The 16117-nt window shown below is 43.2% G+C and overlaps 1 protein-coding gene across 1 annotated transcript in view; it reads right to left on the reverse strand.

Annotated features, from left to right (window-relative positions):
- elp4 (elongator acetyltransferase complex subunit 4) overlaps window positions 1-16117 on the reverse strand; it is a 51941-nt gene that overhangs the window by 22404 nt on the left and 13420 nt on the right. Inside the window, exons 7-9 of the mRNA XM_070908195.1 lie at window positions 14391-14579; window positions 10169-10277; window positions 7667-7773 (exon numbers count right to left, since the gene is read on the reverse strand). Coding sequence (XP_070764296.1) covers window positions 7667-7773; window positions 10169-10277; window positions 14391-14579 — 405 coding nt within the window. The remainder of the gene's footprint in view (window positions 1-7666; window positions 7774-10168; window positions 10278-14390; window positions 14580-16117) is intronic.

A 16117-nucleotide genomic window follows, 5' to 3' on the forward strand; every position in this document is an offset into this window, starting at 1 on the left:
GTTTAGAATGACACCAGCCAAAACAGGGCAACCTCTGCCTTTCGCCTCTATTTAGTCAAGCCTCAATAATAATGTTAATGTTTCAGTGCAATAGACATTGTTTAGGTTATTGAGCACTGAGTGTTTGAACTTACAATACCAACACGTGGCTTTTTAAAAGCATATGCATGAGTGCAAATGCAGATGTTCTATTCTGTGTAGTCCAATCTGAGTGACTAATTATTTGAATGTATTTTAAATGAAACAGTCAACAGATATATTTATTTCTGTTACTGCATCATATGTTTATTAGTTTATATTTACAACCAAGTCCAAGTATAACCAAGGATCAAAAGAAAATGATGAATTATGCTAGACTGTGAGGAAAAACAGTAGCGGTTTTGAACAGGATTTATAGTGAACACATTTACCACTCTTGCAAACAGTTTTTAAGACTTGCACAAAAGTGCATGGACCTGGAGGCAAAATTAGACACTATTTTCTAAAGCATAGGAGATAACAATAAAATGACTCAGAAGCCAAGGATACAGTGAAGACCCAGTTTATAAGCACCAGGGGGCCCATGTATCCCCAGTCACTACCATTATGCTAATGGTGAGCCCTTTCTGAACACACTGACACATACCCTATAGTACCACAAGACCCCATGGAAGTAGGGTGGTATGTAAGTTACAGGCTCTTTCCTTTTCTCTCTCTAATGGGAGCTGAAGACAACTTGGGCTACTTTAATCAGGTCTGAGTCCAATGTGGCCAGTCTAGTCTGATGGGGGCTGAGTGGTGCATGGACTATGTTAAGGGTTCACTGCTCACTGATGAAACAGCTTCACTTCCAGGGCGAGTTCAGGCAGACCACACTCTTACTCAGTCTGGCAGGAGGAGCACATATGCCCTGTTTTATTTTCCTTTAATACTGCCCGTTTGCAAGAAATGTTTCGGCATTGTGTTGATATAGTATAGAGGGCAGCACATTTGGCAAAGTCCCAGATATTCTCTTACTGAGCTTTGACCCGACTGCAGCAAACAACTGCTACTACTTTTTCTCCCAAGGCGACAATGAAAAAAACTCATTGGGTACTGTTTTGATCCTTAATGATTTCTGAACCTTGACCATGTCAAGACAAGCACATCCTCCATGCCTTGACTTCACTTTGGGTCACCTATGCCTCAGTAGGGGGCCAAATATGCACTTCTAGCCAGAAAACTGGATTCTTTATGAGATTTGGTATTAGTTAAGTGGGTTTGGTTTTCTCAATCAACAGATTTAACAAAGATCAGTATTTAAGAAGTCACCAAACAAACCAAACCAAAACATGCACCCCCCCCCCACCCCCCACACCCAAGACTCAGCACAGAGACCTTACAAGCTGGGCCTTTTCTAACACACTTGCACATTTGCAGAATAGATAAAATCCTGTTAAATAATAGATGCAAATCTGATGTATGTTGTGAATATTGTTCGGCTGAGGGGTCCGATCGCGTGCCACTGGCTGGCCCGCACCGGGCTCTAGCTCTCTCTCTCTCATACATGCACAAACCATAAGCACACCTCATTCCAAAATGCGACAGAGGCTGGGGTGCACCAAGGGAGGAGGTATAAATTATTCAATTGGAATATTATTTCAAAAAGGTCCATTTCCATCTGATCGTGATTCCCAAGGCAGACATAGGAATCACAAGCAGATGTATAGAAAACCTAAGGATGTTTTGCATGCTAGTAATAGGTTCAGGACATCCAGTAAGCCTATTGTTTGTATTTAGTTTACTGTCTTTGTTTACAGTCTGTGAATAGTCATTGTGATCCGCTAATGGAAGTAAATATTAAATGACCCAATTCAGTTCTTTCTCCATACGAGTTCTTTTCAACATTGGCTGTTCTCTGATCTTTAGTACCAAGCATTATTTGAGACATGGGGAAGCAGATATACGACCAGGCACGGAATACAAACAAACATATAAACAAATACACAAACAAGCCCTGAGGACTGGGTCTCTGTCTAACTCATTCTGCATTCCACAATTCTTTCTTTCCCTCCTTTTTTATTTCTCTCTCAATAAGACGGTTTGGTGCCTCTGAGGAAAAGCCCTCATTTTAATTAGACCTGACCTGAGAATCACTTAACTGCTCCTCTCCTCTTATGCCTCCCCCCTCCTCTCCAAGCCTTCGCTCTGTTCCTCACATAGGTCCATTAACACCCTTCCCTCGGCACCCACAGGCTTCAACAGGGGGCAGACACAGGCGTTGTCTTAAAGACGTTTTGAGGACATGCCAAGAAACATTAACCTACTCTACACACCTCCCTCGGACTCTTTCAGTTCTTTTCCTTAAGTCTTCTTCTACTCAGCACCATCATCATCTTCATCCCGTTTTTCTGCTCCCTCTTTGCTTCCCCTTCACTCATCTTGAAAATGATTTGCGGGCGTTCACCAAAAACAGCCTGCATTAAAATAGCGCAGGGGCTGCGTTGGTGGGGGTGTGTCGTTTCAGGTACCGGTGAGATGAAATACAATTCAGGAAGTCCAGTTTGAGTACAAGATACATGAGTTTCAAGGCCTATCAGATGCCAAAACACTGCACAGCAGTTTATAATACTCTGAGTCAGGTTTTTACAATTTGAGTAGGCAATATCACAGTGGCAATTATTTTGTCTTTCACTGTGGCGATTTGTGAGTGACCCTGAGTTTAAAATGACACAAAAGAGAAAAAACTATTAACATAAAACTGAAAGTTCTCAAGACTACAAGGTTTCCCTTAAAGCTAATACGTGTGTGAAGACTACACAGCCATTCAAGTGACAGCTCGTCACTGCCACAGACACCTCCAAATAGCCTCTCTAAGAGAAGACTAATTTGACACAAATCCCCGTCTTATACTGTATTTGACCCTGTGACCTGCCTCTGGCACCCCAGTACCCCACAGGCACATTGCCTGTCAGTTTAAAGGGTCAAACAAAGGTAAGGAGACTGTAATTGCGTACCATCTGCATTCTTCAGAGCTTCATCCTCAAAGCATCTTGCATTGTGAAACTAGTGACAGAAGCCTGCGTCGGCTTAATATGAGTGAGTGAGAAAATTCTCACAAACCTTGCGTGTCACATATGTGTATGCGTGCGTTTCCCAAGTATGCGCTTGTACCACAGCATGAATGTCAATATCGCTATGTGTGGGAGTAAGCAATGCTTGTGTATGTGTCTATGAGTATGTGTTAATCTAAACACCTAACAATCCCCTACCTGCTCAGACAGGGCCATGGGTTAATTCTGGCTTCAGGCATCATGGCTAATAACTGCTCATCAACCGCAGCTTGAACTCTCGGAAACGTCAACTGTTACTGTGGTAACCTTATCACGGAACCAACAGAACCTTGATGATGGTGCTGAGTGTGGGGTTGGGAATGAATGTATTAAAACCTATCAAATAAAAAAAATCTTGAATGCAAGAGTATGTCTTTATTGAAAAAAGCTGTACTCTGTGTGCTGGCAAACAAATACTTTTCCGCGTTCCTGAGGTGCTAGGTGATAGAAGCGTGAGTCAAACAGCAGTTTAGAAATTAGTTACCAGCATGACTCCATGCACAGGTGACATGTAGCTGCCTGATCCAACTGGTGGGGAGCTAGCGCTGTCAATCACCTATCATTCACCACCACATCACAAATTAATCCAGATAGATGATACACAGAGCGAGGCTGAATTCGCTGCATTTAAAATATGGACCAAAAGTTGAAATAAGTGCATAGCAGCAGGAGAAGTGCTTTATTACTACCGCGATGGATGTGTGGAAGAAGAAAGACTGTGAGCACTGCAGATCAAGGCTCACTAAGAGAATGTTGTATTATGTGGCCCCAGGCAGAGGAGTCCTGTAGCTTGAGTAAATGAGGTGATTAGCAGGGATGGTGTGAGCTGTCACACTTCAGACACTGGACTTAGAATCCAATCACCATCTCATGTGTCAATCAGTGGCCCACCGAGGCAGTTGACCAACAGGTCAAACACAGTGTACGATGAGCCACGTAGTCAGAGCACAACGGTAGTCCTGCGTGCAACCTTATATACAGGCAACACCTCTGCAACGAGGGATGCAGAGCCAACATGCACTCATACCTTTGTGACATCTCCGTCTAAGGTGATGTACAAATTAATGACAGCCAATCACGGTGCCAGAGAACACCACACGAGAACGTAATAGTGTATTACGATGACTAATCTGTGTTTTGATTGATTTGATGCATGACTGATTATACCATACAATGTTCTCTGGGAAATTCCCTGACACATAACAATGTGTCATGGCCAAGGATTGTGATTGACATTTCATATTATGTACTCTCTTATGTCAGCAATCGCAGCCATTTTAGAATTTTCCCCAAAGTCCTATGTGGAGATCACTCTGATGTTCTTTTAATGCTATGTGTATGATGAGGGCAATACAAGAGTGTGGTTACCATTCAACAAAAAACTCCAATAAAGCTCCTTAAACAAGGAGACAAAGCTTGGTCTTTACGATGTGCTGCTGGGATATATGACACAGTATCCAGGCCCCACAGAGCTACAGGGATGCTCTAGGCCTCGGCCCCCTGGCCTGCCCAATACAGTGGCCTAATTAAAAGACCACTGAGGATAACCACCTTGACTTTTACGGACCTTATAAATCTATACTGGAGTGGCCTATTCAGGGGGTCAGAGAAAGGAGGGGGAGCGGGCCAATACAGACAGGAGAAAGGGTTAGAAGGATGGCGAAGGCTGGCAGAAAATGAGAAGGGGTTGACCGTAGGATGCGGAGAGGGTTTGGGGGGTGGGCAATCCTCTCCTCCCCCTCACCTCCTGCCTGAGACAATAGGACTCACTAAGAGCCAAGGACCAGAGGGTGTGATAAGGTAATGATAATGTAATGAGGACCAATCATGAGCCTGAGCTAAGAGGAGGGCCCCTTAATTTGTCTCTAGAGTGGTAGTTCAGTGACAGTTTGATTGCTCTGAGTGAGAGTGATGATGTGACACATGCAAAATGGATGCGTCTCTGACAGGAAGAGAAAGAGAAAGAGGACGAGAAATCATAAATCAAAATGAATGAAGAAATTAAAAGGCCATACAATCATGTGCTGTGTATGTGTCCTATACTTCATACAGGCTCAAAATGGTCAACCTAATGAAAAGATTTTAAGCTATGATGCAAAATGTGAAAAAGTTGTAAAAAAAAAAAGTTGTAACCATCACTCACAGAAGAAAACATTTTTCGTGTATTTCCACCCGCAGACCTCACTCAATGTGTCTCAGAAGATTCAGCAAATGTAGTTATGCAAATTGACAGTGCATACAAACGGGGAATTGAGCAGCATAACTGGCAAGGTGAGGAGAACAGATATGTGCTCAGTCAGATCATCACCTGTATTAAACTGTGTGGAAAATGTGAAATGGCACTATGTGGCCATGAGGAGTCTGCGAACTGTCTGAACCCCGAGACTTTCCGTTGCATATTTGAAAGTATATGTGAGAGCGACTCAAGGCTCCGGAGACACTATGATGCTCAGCCAGTTTTCAAAGGTACATCTACCTCGATTCAGAGCGAGCTGTTGGACTGCATGTACGAGGTGTACAGGGAGGAAATTGCTATGCAAGTGGGTGAGACATCGTTTGCTGCTGTGTAAGCAGATGAAATGACAGTATGATTCAAATCCCAGCTGGTGCTTGAATTGAGACACATAATGCCAAACAAACCGCTGTGGGCTTGTCTAACACCAAGTGTACTGGAGCCACTAAAGTAAGGGGACAACTTGGTCGCACAAACATCTGATGGTGCCGTCGTGATGAACGGGAATTGTACAATATTCTGCAGTGATGCAACTGAAATCAGCAATGCTCTTGCTCGGTTCAACGGGAATGTTGAAAATATAAGACAGCAAACTGAAAGATTTGCAGAAGAGTTTCCAATGCAGCACCAGTTATGAATGAAGCATGCAACATACTCATCTCACAGGCTGAGCAGCAATTTGAAAGAGTGACTAATTTATCGCTGCTACACTAGTTGACAGCTCTTCTTTTCTCAGAGTTTGTTAAATACCTCTCCTACCCCAGAATTGACTGTGCAGAAAAACTTGGGCCCAGGGGAACAAGGAGAACTCGAAGACTGAGGTGACCACGCTGTACCACTTTTCAATGGGAAGACGGCCCTGTCTTTGCTATCATCCATCCACGAAAAAACAACTTGGACGAGGCTTTTGCTGAGACTGACAGGCTGCTAAAAATCATCATAACAACTCCCATGACAACATCTGACTCAGAAAAGAGCTTCTCAACTCTGAAGAGAATAAAAACTTGATGCGCTGGCCATGTACTCAACTGAGAATGAGTTGATTGAGCTGCTACAAGATTTTAACACCAGAGTCATTGGAAAGTTTGCCAAGAGGAAAGACCGCTGTGCCTCCTTCCTCTTCAAGTGAGCTTAGACTTGATGAGTGAAAGAAATTTATCTTGCCGTTATAGCATGGTATGCATTTGTAATCGGATTACGTCATTACTTTTCTAATGGTCATGGCTGGATGTTGCGGTGAATCGAAGGCTTGGTGCAAACGTCATTGGCGTTGAACTGTTTAATCTGGTGAACACCGACATACTTATTTGCCTTTATTTGTGGGGATGCCCTCCCTCTTCCTCCAGTCCTCTTCTGCTCTCCTCCCTCTTGCATTCAGTTCAAACATGCATTCTAGCCAAATGACACTTCTCTTCTCCTCCTATTGCTATCCTTCAGCAGTGTTTGTATGACTATCACATTGCCTCATTTTACCTGGTCCTGCAGTGTCTTGTAGTCATGCTGTAATAATGTACTTTTTCTGGTCTTGCATCTGTCCAAAGTAGTTGTACCATTTTTTTCACCTACAAACGCCACTGATCACACTGCCATTCAAATTAGCTTATAGGCTACAGTATAAGGTAGAGCCGCTGTGTACTGCTCCTTTTTCTCAACAGGTCACGGCTGTTGCCAGCTGGGGAGTGAATGAACAGCAACTTGCCAGACGAAGTAAGCAGCACCTCCTGCACAAAGCTTGTTCACTTGAGAGCTATTGTGGCTTAAAATGTTTTTGATAGTGCTACCCTGTTTGTTGTGGTTGCTTCATTTTTGTCTGTCATGGATGGCAGGGGACATGTCTGTGCATCAATATCATGACTGGTGATTAATTCATACTCCTTTAGTATATCAAAATATATATACCTTTAACTTAAAGTGGCACCAGTATTTCTTCATTGCATATTCATGAATATGGATAGACATTTTTCTCACTCCGTTGCCTAGACATTACTCTGGAGTAAGTGTGGCAGCAACGGTGTATAATCAATAGCTTCACCTTTGATTTTGACACCCAATAACAGACAAAGTTAACACAGGCTGGCAGAACTTGGCTGACATGAGAGACTTCTCTTTATCATCAGCGCTTAATTTCAGCACTGCTATGGAAACAGTGAAAGATGACAAATGTAATGGCTTTTTTAATACATAATTACTTTGTATCTAAATTCAAGTTACTGATTATATAGCAAGTTATAAAAAACAAAATTAAAAAGAGTAAAATTGGGGCAACAAAACAAACAAACAAAAAATCTGAGTGAGAGACAGCATTAAAAATACAACAAGAGGGTAGAACCACTGGGTATACTGAGTAACCTTGACAACATACCTCAATACTGAACTGTTTTCTCTTGAGCTTAAAGGCCAGGTCCTTGTGGTCAGGGAGTTTACTCGCCAGACAGTTCAGGTGAGGTACTTGGCGTACATGTAGCAGGCCTGTGAAGGACAGTGAGAACAAATTAAAACTGAATGGGCTGAACAGTGAGAGATTCCACTACTGTACATAATGTGCATGTTTTCTGTTAAAGCTTGCCAATAAAAAACCCACCTCAACAGAGGTGAGCTTTCTTTTTAAAGTGTAAAATCTTGTTAATATAGTGCAACTTACAGAGGATCAGGTCTTCAGAATCATTTCCTTTCACTATGAATTACTACTAACTACCCCTAAGAATTCAACCATCATTATTATACTAAATACACCTATTTTGAAGGAGAATTGCTCTCTTCTAGGGATGCATCATAGCATTTTCTTACACTAATTTCATATATGGATGATTCATTTGTTAAATATATTTGCAAATGTACATCTTCATTTGTTCTATGAATACTGCTAAAAATATTCTAATTATAAAATAATATCCTAATTTTTTTACATTTTAAATAACTTTTGTGACGACTGAAGGCAGCTGTTTTTCTCTTCTTGGTATCAACAAAAAGTTGTTTTTACTTGAAGTGTGACAGTTACAACATTTCTGAAGGATTTTTTTAATGTTTTAGAAAATGTTGCGCTAAAATCAATGTTCCATTTTTTCTTATTTACCCCACTTGAGTAAGTGGAGAGAATGTAATGGGACAGGCATTAACAAACCAGTATTTTCCTCTACTCAGCATCATAGTTACAGTAGGTAAATTCTACTGGTAGAAACTAGAAACATGGTGGTTGCAGTGAAATAAAATGTACCACTGTTAAAACTACCAAAGAAATTACACTTGGTATCAGATATCTGTAAGCATTTCTATATTGGCAGTCCTCTCCTCTTTTTTTCCCAACAGGCTGGAGCATGGGTGTACTGTAAAGAAAATTTGCCAATTAAAGGACACATTAGAACAATGAGAGATAGAAAGCAAACATACAAGCTAGGGATTCCTGATAAAATAGGAGGAAGTTCTGGAGGATTTTTTACTCTTTGTTTCTCATTTCCCGTCACCACAAAGTTACATTTTCATAAAACTGGAAAAGTACTGTAGAAGTGGGGTGGTATAAATGAGCGTGAGAGAGAAAAGAAGAGATCGAGAGAGTAATGGAGAAAGGGAGACAGACAGAGAAAGTGGGGGATGGTGGGTTCTCTCCTCTGTGCACTTGGGTGATTTCCCCTTGCCTGATTTGCAGTGACAGGCTTCCCAGCATGCTTTGAGCAGCCCTGAACTGCTGCCGCAAACATGCACGCACGCGCATCCGCACGCACTCTCACACTCGTACCAGATGCGTTTGCACTCATGAACACACATCAAAACAATCATGCACATAAATGTATTTCATAACCCAACCAGAATTTCTCTGGCTGGTTAAACAGAGGGCAAATATATTCTTGAACAAGAAATTCAAATAATACTAATACCAAATTTCAAAGAGCATTTCTGTAATACAAATTAATTTTAAAAAAATTATGCACAACACTCATATGTTGAATGGGTTTACATGCCACCTGCCTTTACAATGCAGAGGAATGTGATCACTATGGGATGTGTTATCTAAATAAAACATGCTGCTGGATGAAACCAAAATCTGCCATTGAATGTTTTTACTCCTCATCCCTTCATGTGTCACAACCAGGGCTGTCTAACCCGAGGAGGGAAGGGAGGGGAGAAATGAGAGGAAAAGCGCAAGAGTGAGTGGGAGAGTTCGAGAGGCACAGCTAAAAATACCCACTCGCTTAAACTGACCTTTATGCGTGAAGAGTGTGATAGAGAGATAGAAAAGAGGGATGCAAACGGGAGAAAGAGGGAATGGTAAAACCGTAAAGGAAAAGTGATGGTGAGGACTGGGAGAGCAGAGGCAAACTATGCTGCCCCCCGCCTCCTCCTCTTTCTTCGTTTCCGTCCCTTACCGGTGTCCTCTTCCCCTACTGAAAGCCTTGCCCTCCATTTATTAGCAGAACATGCTGGCCATGGAGACATTGAGCGAGGGATAGAGAGATAGAGGCAGAGAGGAAGAGAGAGTGATGGTGAGAATATCGATTCCCCAGTGTTGGTCTGCTCTGCTCCAGAGCCTCAGGGGTATGGGACTGGGGATGGAGAGGGGGCGAGGCGAGAGGGAGAGGGAGAGAGGCTCTGCTGGAGGGGGGGGGGGGGCAGGGATGGAGGGGGTGAGGGTGCGAGGGAGAGGGGGTACAGCGTGGCAGCTGAATCCCCCCCGGCCTGTCTACTGAGGAGCACGTCTGATTGAGCAGCAGCACACTAACGCGCACTGACAGCCTGGCCTGCAAGGGGGCTGCCCTGCCTCCATCCACAGCCCAGCCCCAGCCTTAATGCACTGCCTGTGTGTATGTATGTGTGTGTATTTGTTGGAAAGGAGACAGAAAGATAAGCGAGTGTGTGTGTGTGTTCTTACCATGGTAATCTTTGTAGAGTGGGTTGGTCTCTCTCTCAGAGCCTTTGAATGATTCCAGGGCTATGGCATTGTCACACAGCCTGGTTATGCTGCCCATTAGAGCTCTGTCCTGTAGGACCGAGAGAGAGAGAGAGAGAGAGAGAGAGGGAGAGAGTGGGAGAGAGAGCGAGAGGGAGAGAAACGAGCAGGTAATTAAAAGCCTCCTGACGGGCCATCAGTGTTGCAATTAAATTAGGTCATCATTTCCCGTAGCCAGGTCATTTCTGCCCATGGCTTAGGTGAGGGTGATGAGGTATAGAGGGGAAAGAGCTCTGATAGGGGTTACACAGGTGATGTCAGGGCAGGCAAATGGACATACACCTTACACATCAGGCACACATCTACAAAAGTGGCATGGGAAAAGCCAGTGGCAACACCCTGACATTATTTTACTTTGTCAAACAACAGTTCCATTATGAAAAAGGCTCACAGTTGGTGCACACTCTCAAACCCCACACACAGCAGGGGAGGAGAGAGGGGAAGTGGGAGAAAGCAGCAGAGGATTGATGAGGAGAGCTCCCCCTACTGGTTAGGTCAGTGACTTGACAACAAACAGGACAAATCAGGGGCGAATACAGTAGAAAGAAAGAATGACGGAGAAATATACAAAAAGGGTGGAGGCAGAGGGTAAAGGGAGTGGAGGGGAGGGAGGGAGAGAGAGAGAGGGACACTGGGATGGAGGAAAGAGGGAGTCCTGCATTATTAATCCCCTTTTGAATCATTCACATCCTTCTCTCTGTGTTGGCTGCCACCGCCTAATGCAGTTTTCATGCCTTCATGTCTTTTCCCCACTCTTTCTTCTTCCTTTTCATTTTTGTCCTACTTTTAAAGTATGCATATCCCACCAGTCAGAGCCACCAGCACTTACAGGGTATCTGAGGTCACTCTAATGCAGCAATTAAAGCCAGTGTAAGAGTTTGGCTACAGCAAATTATTCAAAACACTAACAGTACAGTATGGCCAATTGTGTCGTGTGAGGGGGTCAGCTAAAACTTTATCTGAGCTAGTCTGTCTAGGCCATAACAATTATTCTGTGCTTACTTAAATACAAAGATGAGGCTCCTTGGCAAAGACTCAGAAGTTTCAAAGTCAGAGGAATCTAAAGTGTCCACACAGAGCTGCTCAGCACAGTGGCAGAAGGGCAGAATGACGTCACTACGACATGCACGCGCTCCACAGCTCCTCGAGTTTAAGGAGGTGATCAGGGAAACGCTCACCTCAACTGTACATCTTTTTTAAAGTCTTATTTATAATTGATAAGGGGCTCAAGCGAAAGTCTACGCTGGCTTAATTAGCTCAGACTCAGTGTAAATCCCCCCAACACCCTGAGCCTCAGCTGACTATCACTGGATGACAGGTCATAGGGACAGTCCAGCGTTCATCTGTCCCTGCAGTATCTTACCTTGACTGTGTAAACCACAGTCCCTTCATGTAACCAGTTACAGATGAAGCCCAATTTCATCACAATTGTTTGGCTGCATGTGTTTGTGTTTGCTTGTTTGAAAATGTGTATCACTGTGTGTGCAGAATCCCCCCAAAATTCAATACATAACTCTGAGGGGGGTGCGGATAACTTTTCCGTCTGTCTAATGTCTTGGGAGAGTAGAGTCTATATATGAGACAAAATAAAAGCACATCACTTCCAAGGCTAGAAATGGAAGCAGGAGTTTCTCTAAAAAATATGATTTTATCTCCATTAGAAAACTGATATGACAGTTGCTGTTACAATGCAGTTACAATGATGATTATATGTATATATACAGTGTGGTTACATGCCTTGGTTTAAAACTTACAATCTAAACACACTTTTAAAAAAATACAAACAATTTTTCAATTAAAAATACTAAAAAACAGATGGAAAAACGACTCTTGGAAATTTCAGGACCTTAATCTAACAAATCAATCAAACAACATGCTGTTGAAGTTTGTTATTTCACAAATAATGAAAACTGTTTGGAAATATTAAATATTATATGACAATCCTTTTAGTCAGAGCAAAAAACAATTGCTTTACAAATGAGAGGATTTGCCGCTTTGTCATATGTGATAGTAAGTTGGGTTTTAGACTATTGGATGGCTGTTATTTACAATTTATTGCTATTTCCTAGACTAAATGATTCATCAAGAAAAAAATCAGCACATTTATTGATCATCTAAATAATCGTTAGCTGCAGCCCTAAATTTAAATGAGTAAAAGTAAACAAAAGGTCAATTGAAAATTGATGGTACATTTCTGTAGAGGGTTGATGGTTATTAATAAGAACCTGCAGTGGAGGTTTTGTAGCCCCTCCACAGTACTAAACAACTCTGCCAGACCAGTCCAAACCCTGAGTCTAAATTTTTGCATAGGCCAAGACACCACTTAGTCTGAGCAGCAGGTGAGGTGTATATTGATGCATGTTAGGGAAGTCTACGTATTTTGTTTGTGTTTGTTTACTTGTGGGGATGGGGGTTGTTGCAGGAGATAGTATGATGGAGGAGGACGGGGCTAGGACAAGTCCTAATTAATGTTTCAGATGGACTGTGGCACTGGGCTGCTGTGAGGAGGCTTTCAGTGACTTGCTCAACTTCCCAAGCTGCTCAATAATGGATAGAAAGTCCAGTGCGGTCTCGGCCAGCTAGCCCATTGCTACTAGTCTAGACAGCCTTCCAAATGCCACGCTAAACTAATTATCTAACCAAAGGCACTAGCAAAAAGGAGCTCGGCTAACATGTCGATTCTTAAAATACCAGACACACTGTTGTCATGAACTTAAAATGAGCAGCCTGCACACCTCGGTGACCTCAGCTGATCAATTAGAATCTTTTCTTATGACAACAACATCAAGTGAGACTAAACTAATCATAAGGTCATTTCATAGATGCCCATTTTAACAGCCTCTCATTACCTCCATGTTGGCTTAGTCACCCAACACCTGATTCAGTCCAAAATTTCCCCCTCTCCTCTTCTTCCCCCGCTCATTCACTTCACTCCACAGGGTGGAGAAAGGGGGAGGGGACAGATTAAGGGTTTGGAGGCCAGGCCAGAGAGGGACAGGGGGACCGCTCCCACCACAGCTGACATCTGCTAGTTAGCCACTCTACCTTTTTTGACTAGGCCAATGCCGCTGTGCACTGAGCATATAGGCTTGGAGCCAGAGCATGTTGTGACAACACAGCTGTTCTGAAAGTTAAGCATCGACCTATATCTTTGTATAAAGGATCACAGATAATGCAGTTTCCATGCTCTTATGAATGAGAAATTATAAGGAAGTACGGTGTTTAAAGTGTAGGCGAGATAAAACAGTTTGGTAGAAAGTCTCAGATGGCTTTTCTTGTGAGTGTGCTCCTATGGTCGACTGTCTGGGGGAGGGCTGTGGTTTGCCATATGCCTCAGCAGATGACTCCACCTTCACACTGAGAGGCCAGACTGTACACAGACGCATGCACGCGGACTCATACCCCCCAAACACACACATATATACACACACACACACACACACACGCAAATGCAGCCAGAGACACACACAACTACAAGGAGGGATATTTGTAAGAGAATAAAATGCATACACAGGCACACTCATTGTGTACAGCTTCAAGTAATTACAAGCCCAAACAAACAAATATAGATTTAGAGGCCTTTGAATGAAGTGTGCACTCGACTGGGTCGGTGGGGGGAGTGATGCGTGGAGGAAGAGGCCCCTCACAGGCCTGAGTCATACCAGGGTGACACTGAACCACAGGGTGAAGAGGAGGCCCCACTACAAAAGACGTCAAACTTTGTACCCCATTTATGAACAAGACAAAGCAAAAGTACATGGGCCAAACATCAACGCACGCACAAAAAGTCCTAACTGTCTATTATCTGTCAACTCAAGTCAATTTAACATGTTATTTATCCCTCTGGTGCCAATTTTAAGTAAGTGGTTTAGAACAGGGAAGCAAAGATGAAGAGGTAATGAAGAGATTAAAGCATACAGTTCTGACTTGTAAACCTTGAATATCATGGTATTCTTACAGTACCACACATCTCAAAAACTAATGATAAACTGTTCGAAACTAATTAAAACTAGCATAAAACGTGGATATATCGGTTATATATCACGTCATCGAGTAACCGCTAATCAGATAAGTTGTACTCAAAGTGCATGCTGATGCTCGTGAACTGTTCCGAGTTGTTCTCATGCGTCAAACATCATTTTACCTGGATGAGATGTGAAGGCACAGTGACCACTGCAACTGACAGCGATGACCTCAGCAAAGCGCGCAGTCCATAGAGGAAGGTAGTGAGGGCGTGGCTGTTTCTGGGGTTGTCGTGGCAACACAGGTCATCACCCCACAGAGCCGAGCCAAGAGAGTGAAGCCCAATTCGCAGGATGTTACGTGACTTTGACTGTAAGAAAGAACGAGCAAGAAGAAAGGGGTCAGGGATACTAAAAATGTGACAAGTCAAGCAAATATATATGTGATTTTCTACAGAAACATACATACATACTAATGCAGTATTACAGTTTGATTTAATTTCAAGTTCTCACGGTGCATCTAAAGATTTACAGACAGATTGCTGCTTTTGGGTTCTTTTAAAAAAGGTGCTGTTTTGAATAGTATTCCCAAACTCTGGGAGAGAGCGACTGGACAGTCTGCTCACCAGCACAGACGATCGGAACACAGTGCCCAAACGTGACTGGACACAACTGCCCAATCACAGAGGCCATCTGACACACGCACAATGGACCTGTCAGACAGGCTTCCAATATGGCCGCCACCCAGAAACCCCAGCACATTCTTGGCACAACAGCGATGCTCTGCAGCCAAGGGGGCCTGGGTAAGGGTGGAGTGCCTTCCCTAGAAACCCCCCACCCCACTACAAGAGATGAACAGTAACCCACTCTCATGAAGACGGAGAAAAAGTGGCCAAACAGTGGTGGGATATATATCACTGAAACTGAGAGAATGGAGGAGCCTGTCCAAACTGTGAGAGGTTTTTAACCTTTGGTACAATTGCCTTTTATTTGGGGTTTCTTCAGGATGGCTCCTGATTACTGAGGTGAGAGCCAAGGGTGATTAACAAAGCTCTGGCCTAAAATCTGCTCACTTTTTTCTCTTTTTTTTCCTCCAAACTCTCCTCTCCTTTATCCACTCCCCCTCTATTATCTCGACCCTCCCAAAATCTCCTCCACCCCGTTCCCCATCGCTTCCTCTCCCAACAGTATGACCTAAGCTTCGTTTGGATCTGGATCAGAATCACAGGCATCTAAGAAAAATAAACCCCATTGTTTCTGGGGAGTTTTTCACAGTTGGCTCATAGTTTCCCAAAGTAGGACTCTAACACTGAACTCTACATTCATCCTCCTCTACATCATTCAACATCAATGCTACATCTCTATACCTAAGTATTAGTGCTGTGTGTGCCTTTGTAATTATTAGATATGCCCTTTCTTTGTTTAGCAGGCTTTGCCTACACAGGTCTTGGGGGCCACAGAATTAGAAATATATTTCTGTGTCTGCTGCCCAGCAGGGGAGAACTGTGGCAACAAGACTGTTGCTGTGGCACCAGGAGGCGAGAACAAACTTAACTCCTATAGTTTAGCCTATAGAAAAATCAGGGAACAGTGCCAATAGAGTCCAGCCAAGGACCAGAGGCCAGCCATACAGCCAGCCTGGGACCACAACCTAATCACCAGCCAGTCTCTGCAGAGACTCACAGTCCTGCTGCCACCCGTCCCACTCATCTCAAAAAACTCCAAAAGATATGCTCAGGAAGATTAATCCTTGTTCTATTCTGTTATTAACACAAGACAGTTTACATGAAATCTGCATCTAGTTACCAGTCCATGATGGCAGATCAACAAATAAACATATAAAACGCACACACACTAACTATCACCCATACTGGGCATTCTTGTGCCAGAGCCCATGTCGCTCTGTGCC

This window comes from Enoplosus armatus, chromosome 1, assembly GCF_043641665.1.
Source record: "Enoplosus armatus isolate fEnoArm2 chromosome 1, fEnoArm2.hap1, whole genome shotgun sequence".
Classification (NCBI taxonomy): Eukaryota; Metazoa; Chordata; class Actinopteri; order Centrarchiformes; family Enoplosidae; genus Enoplosus; species Enoplosus armatus.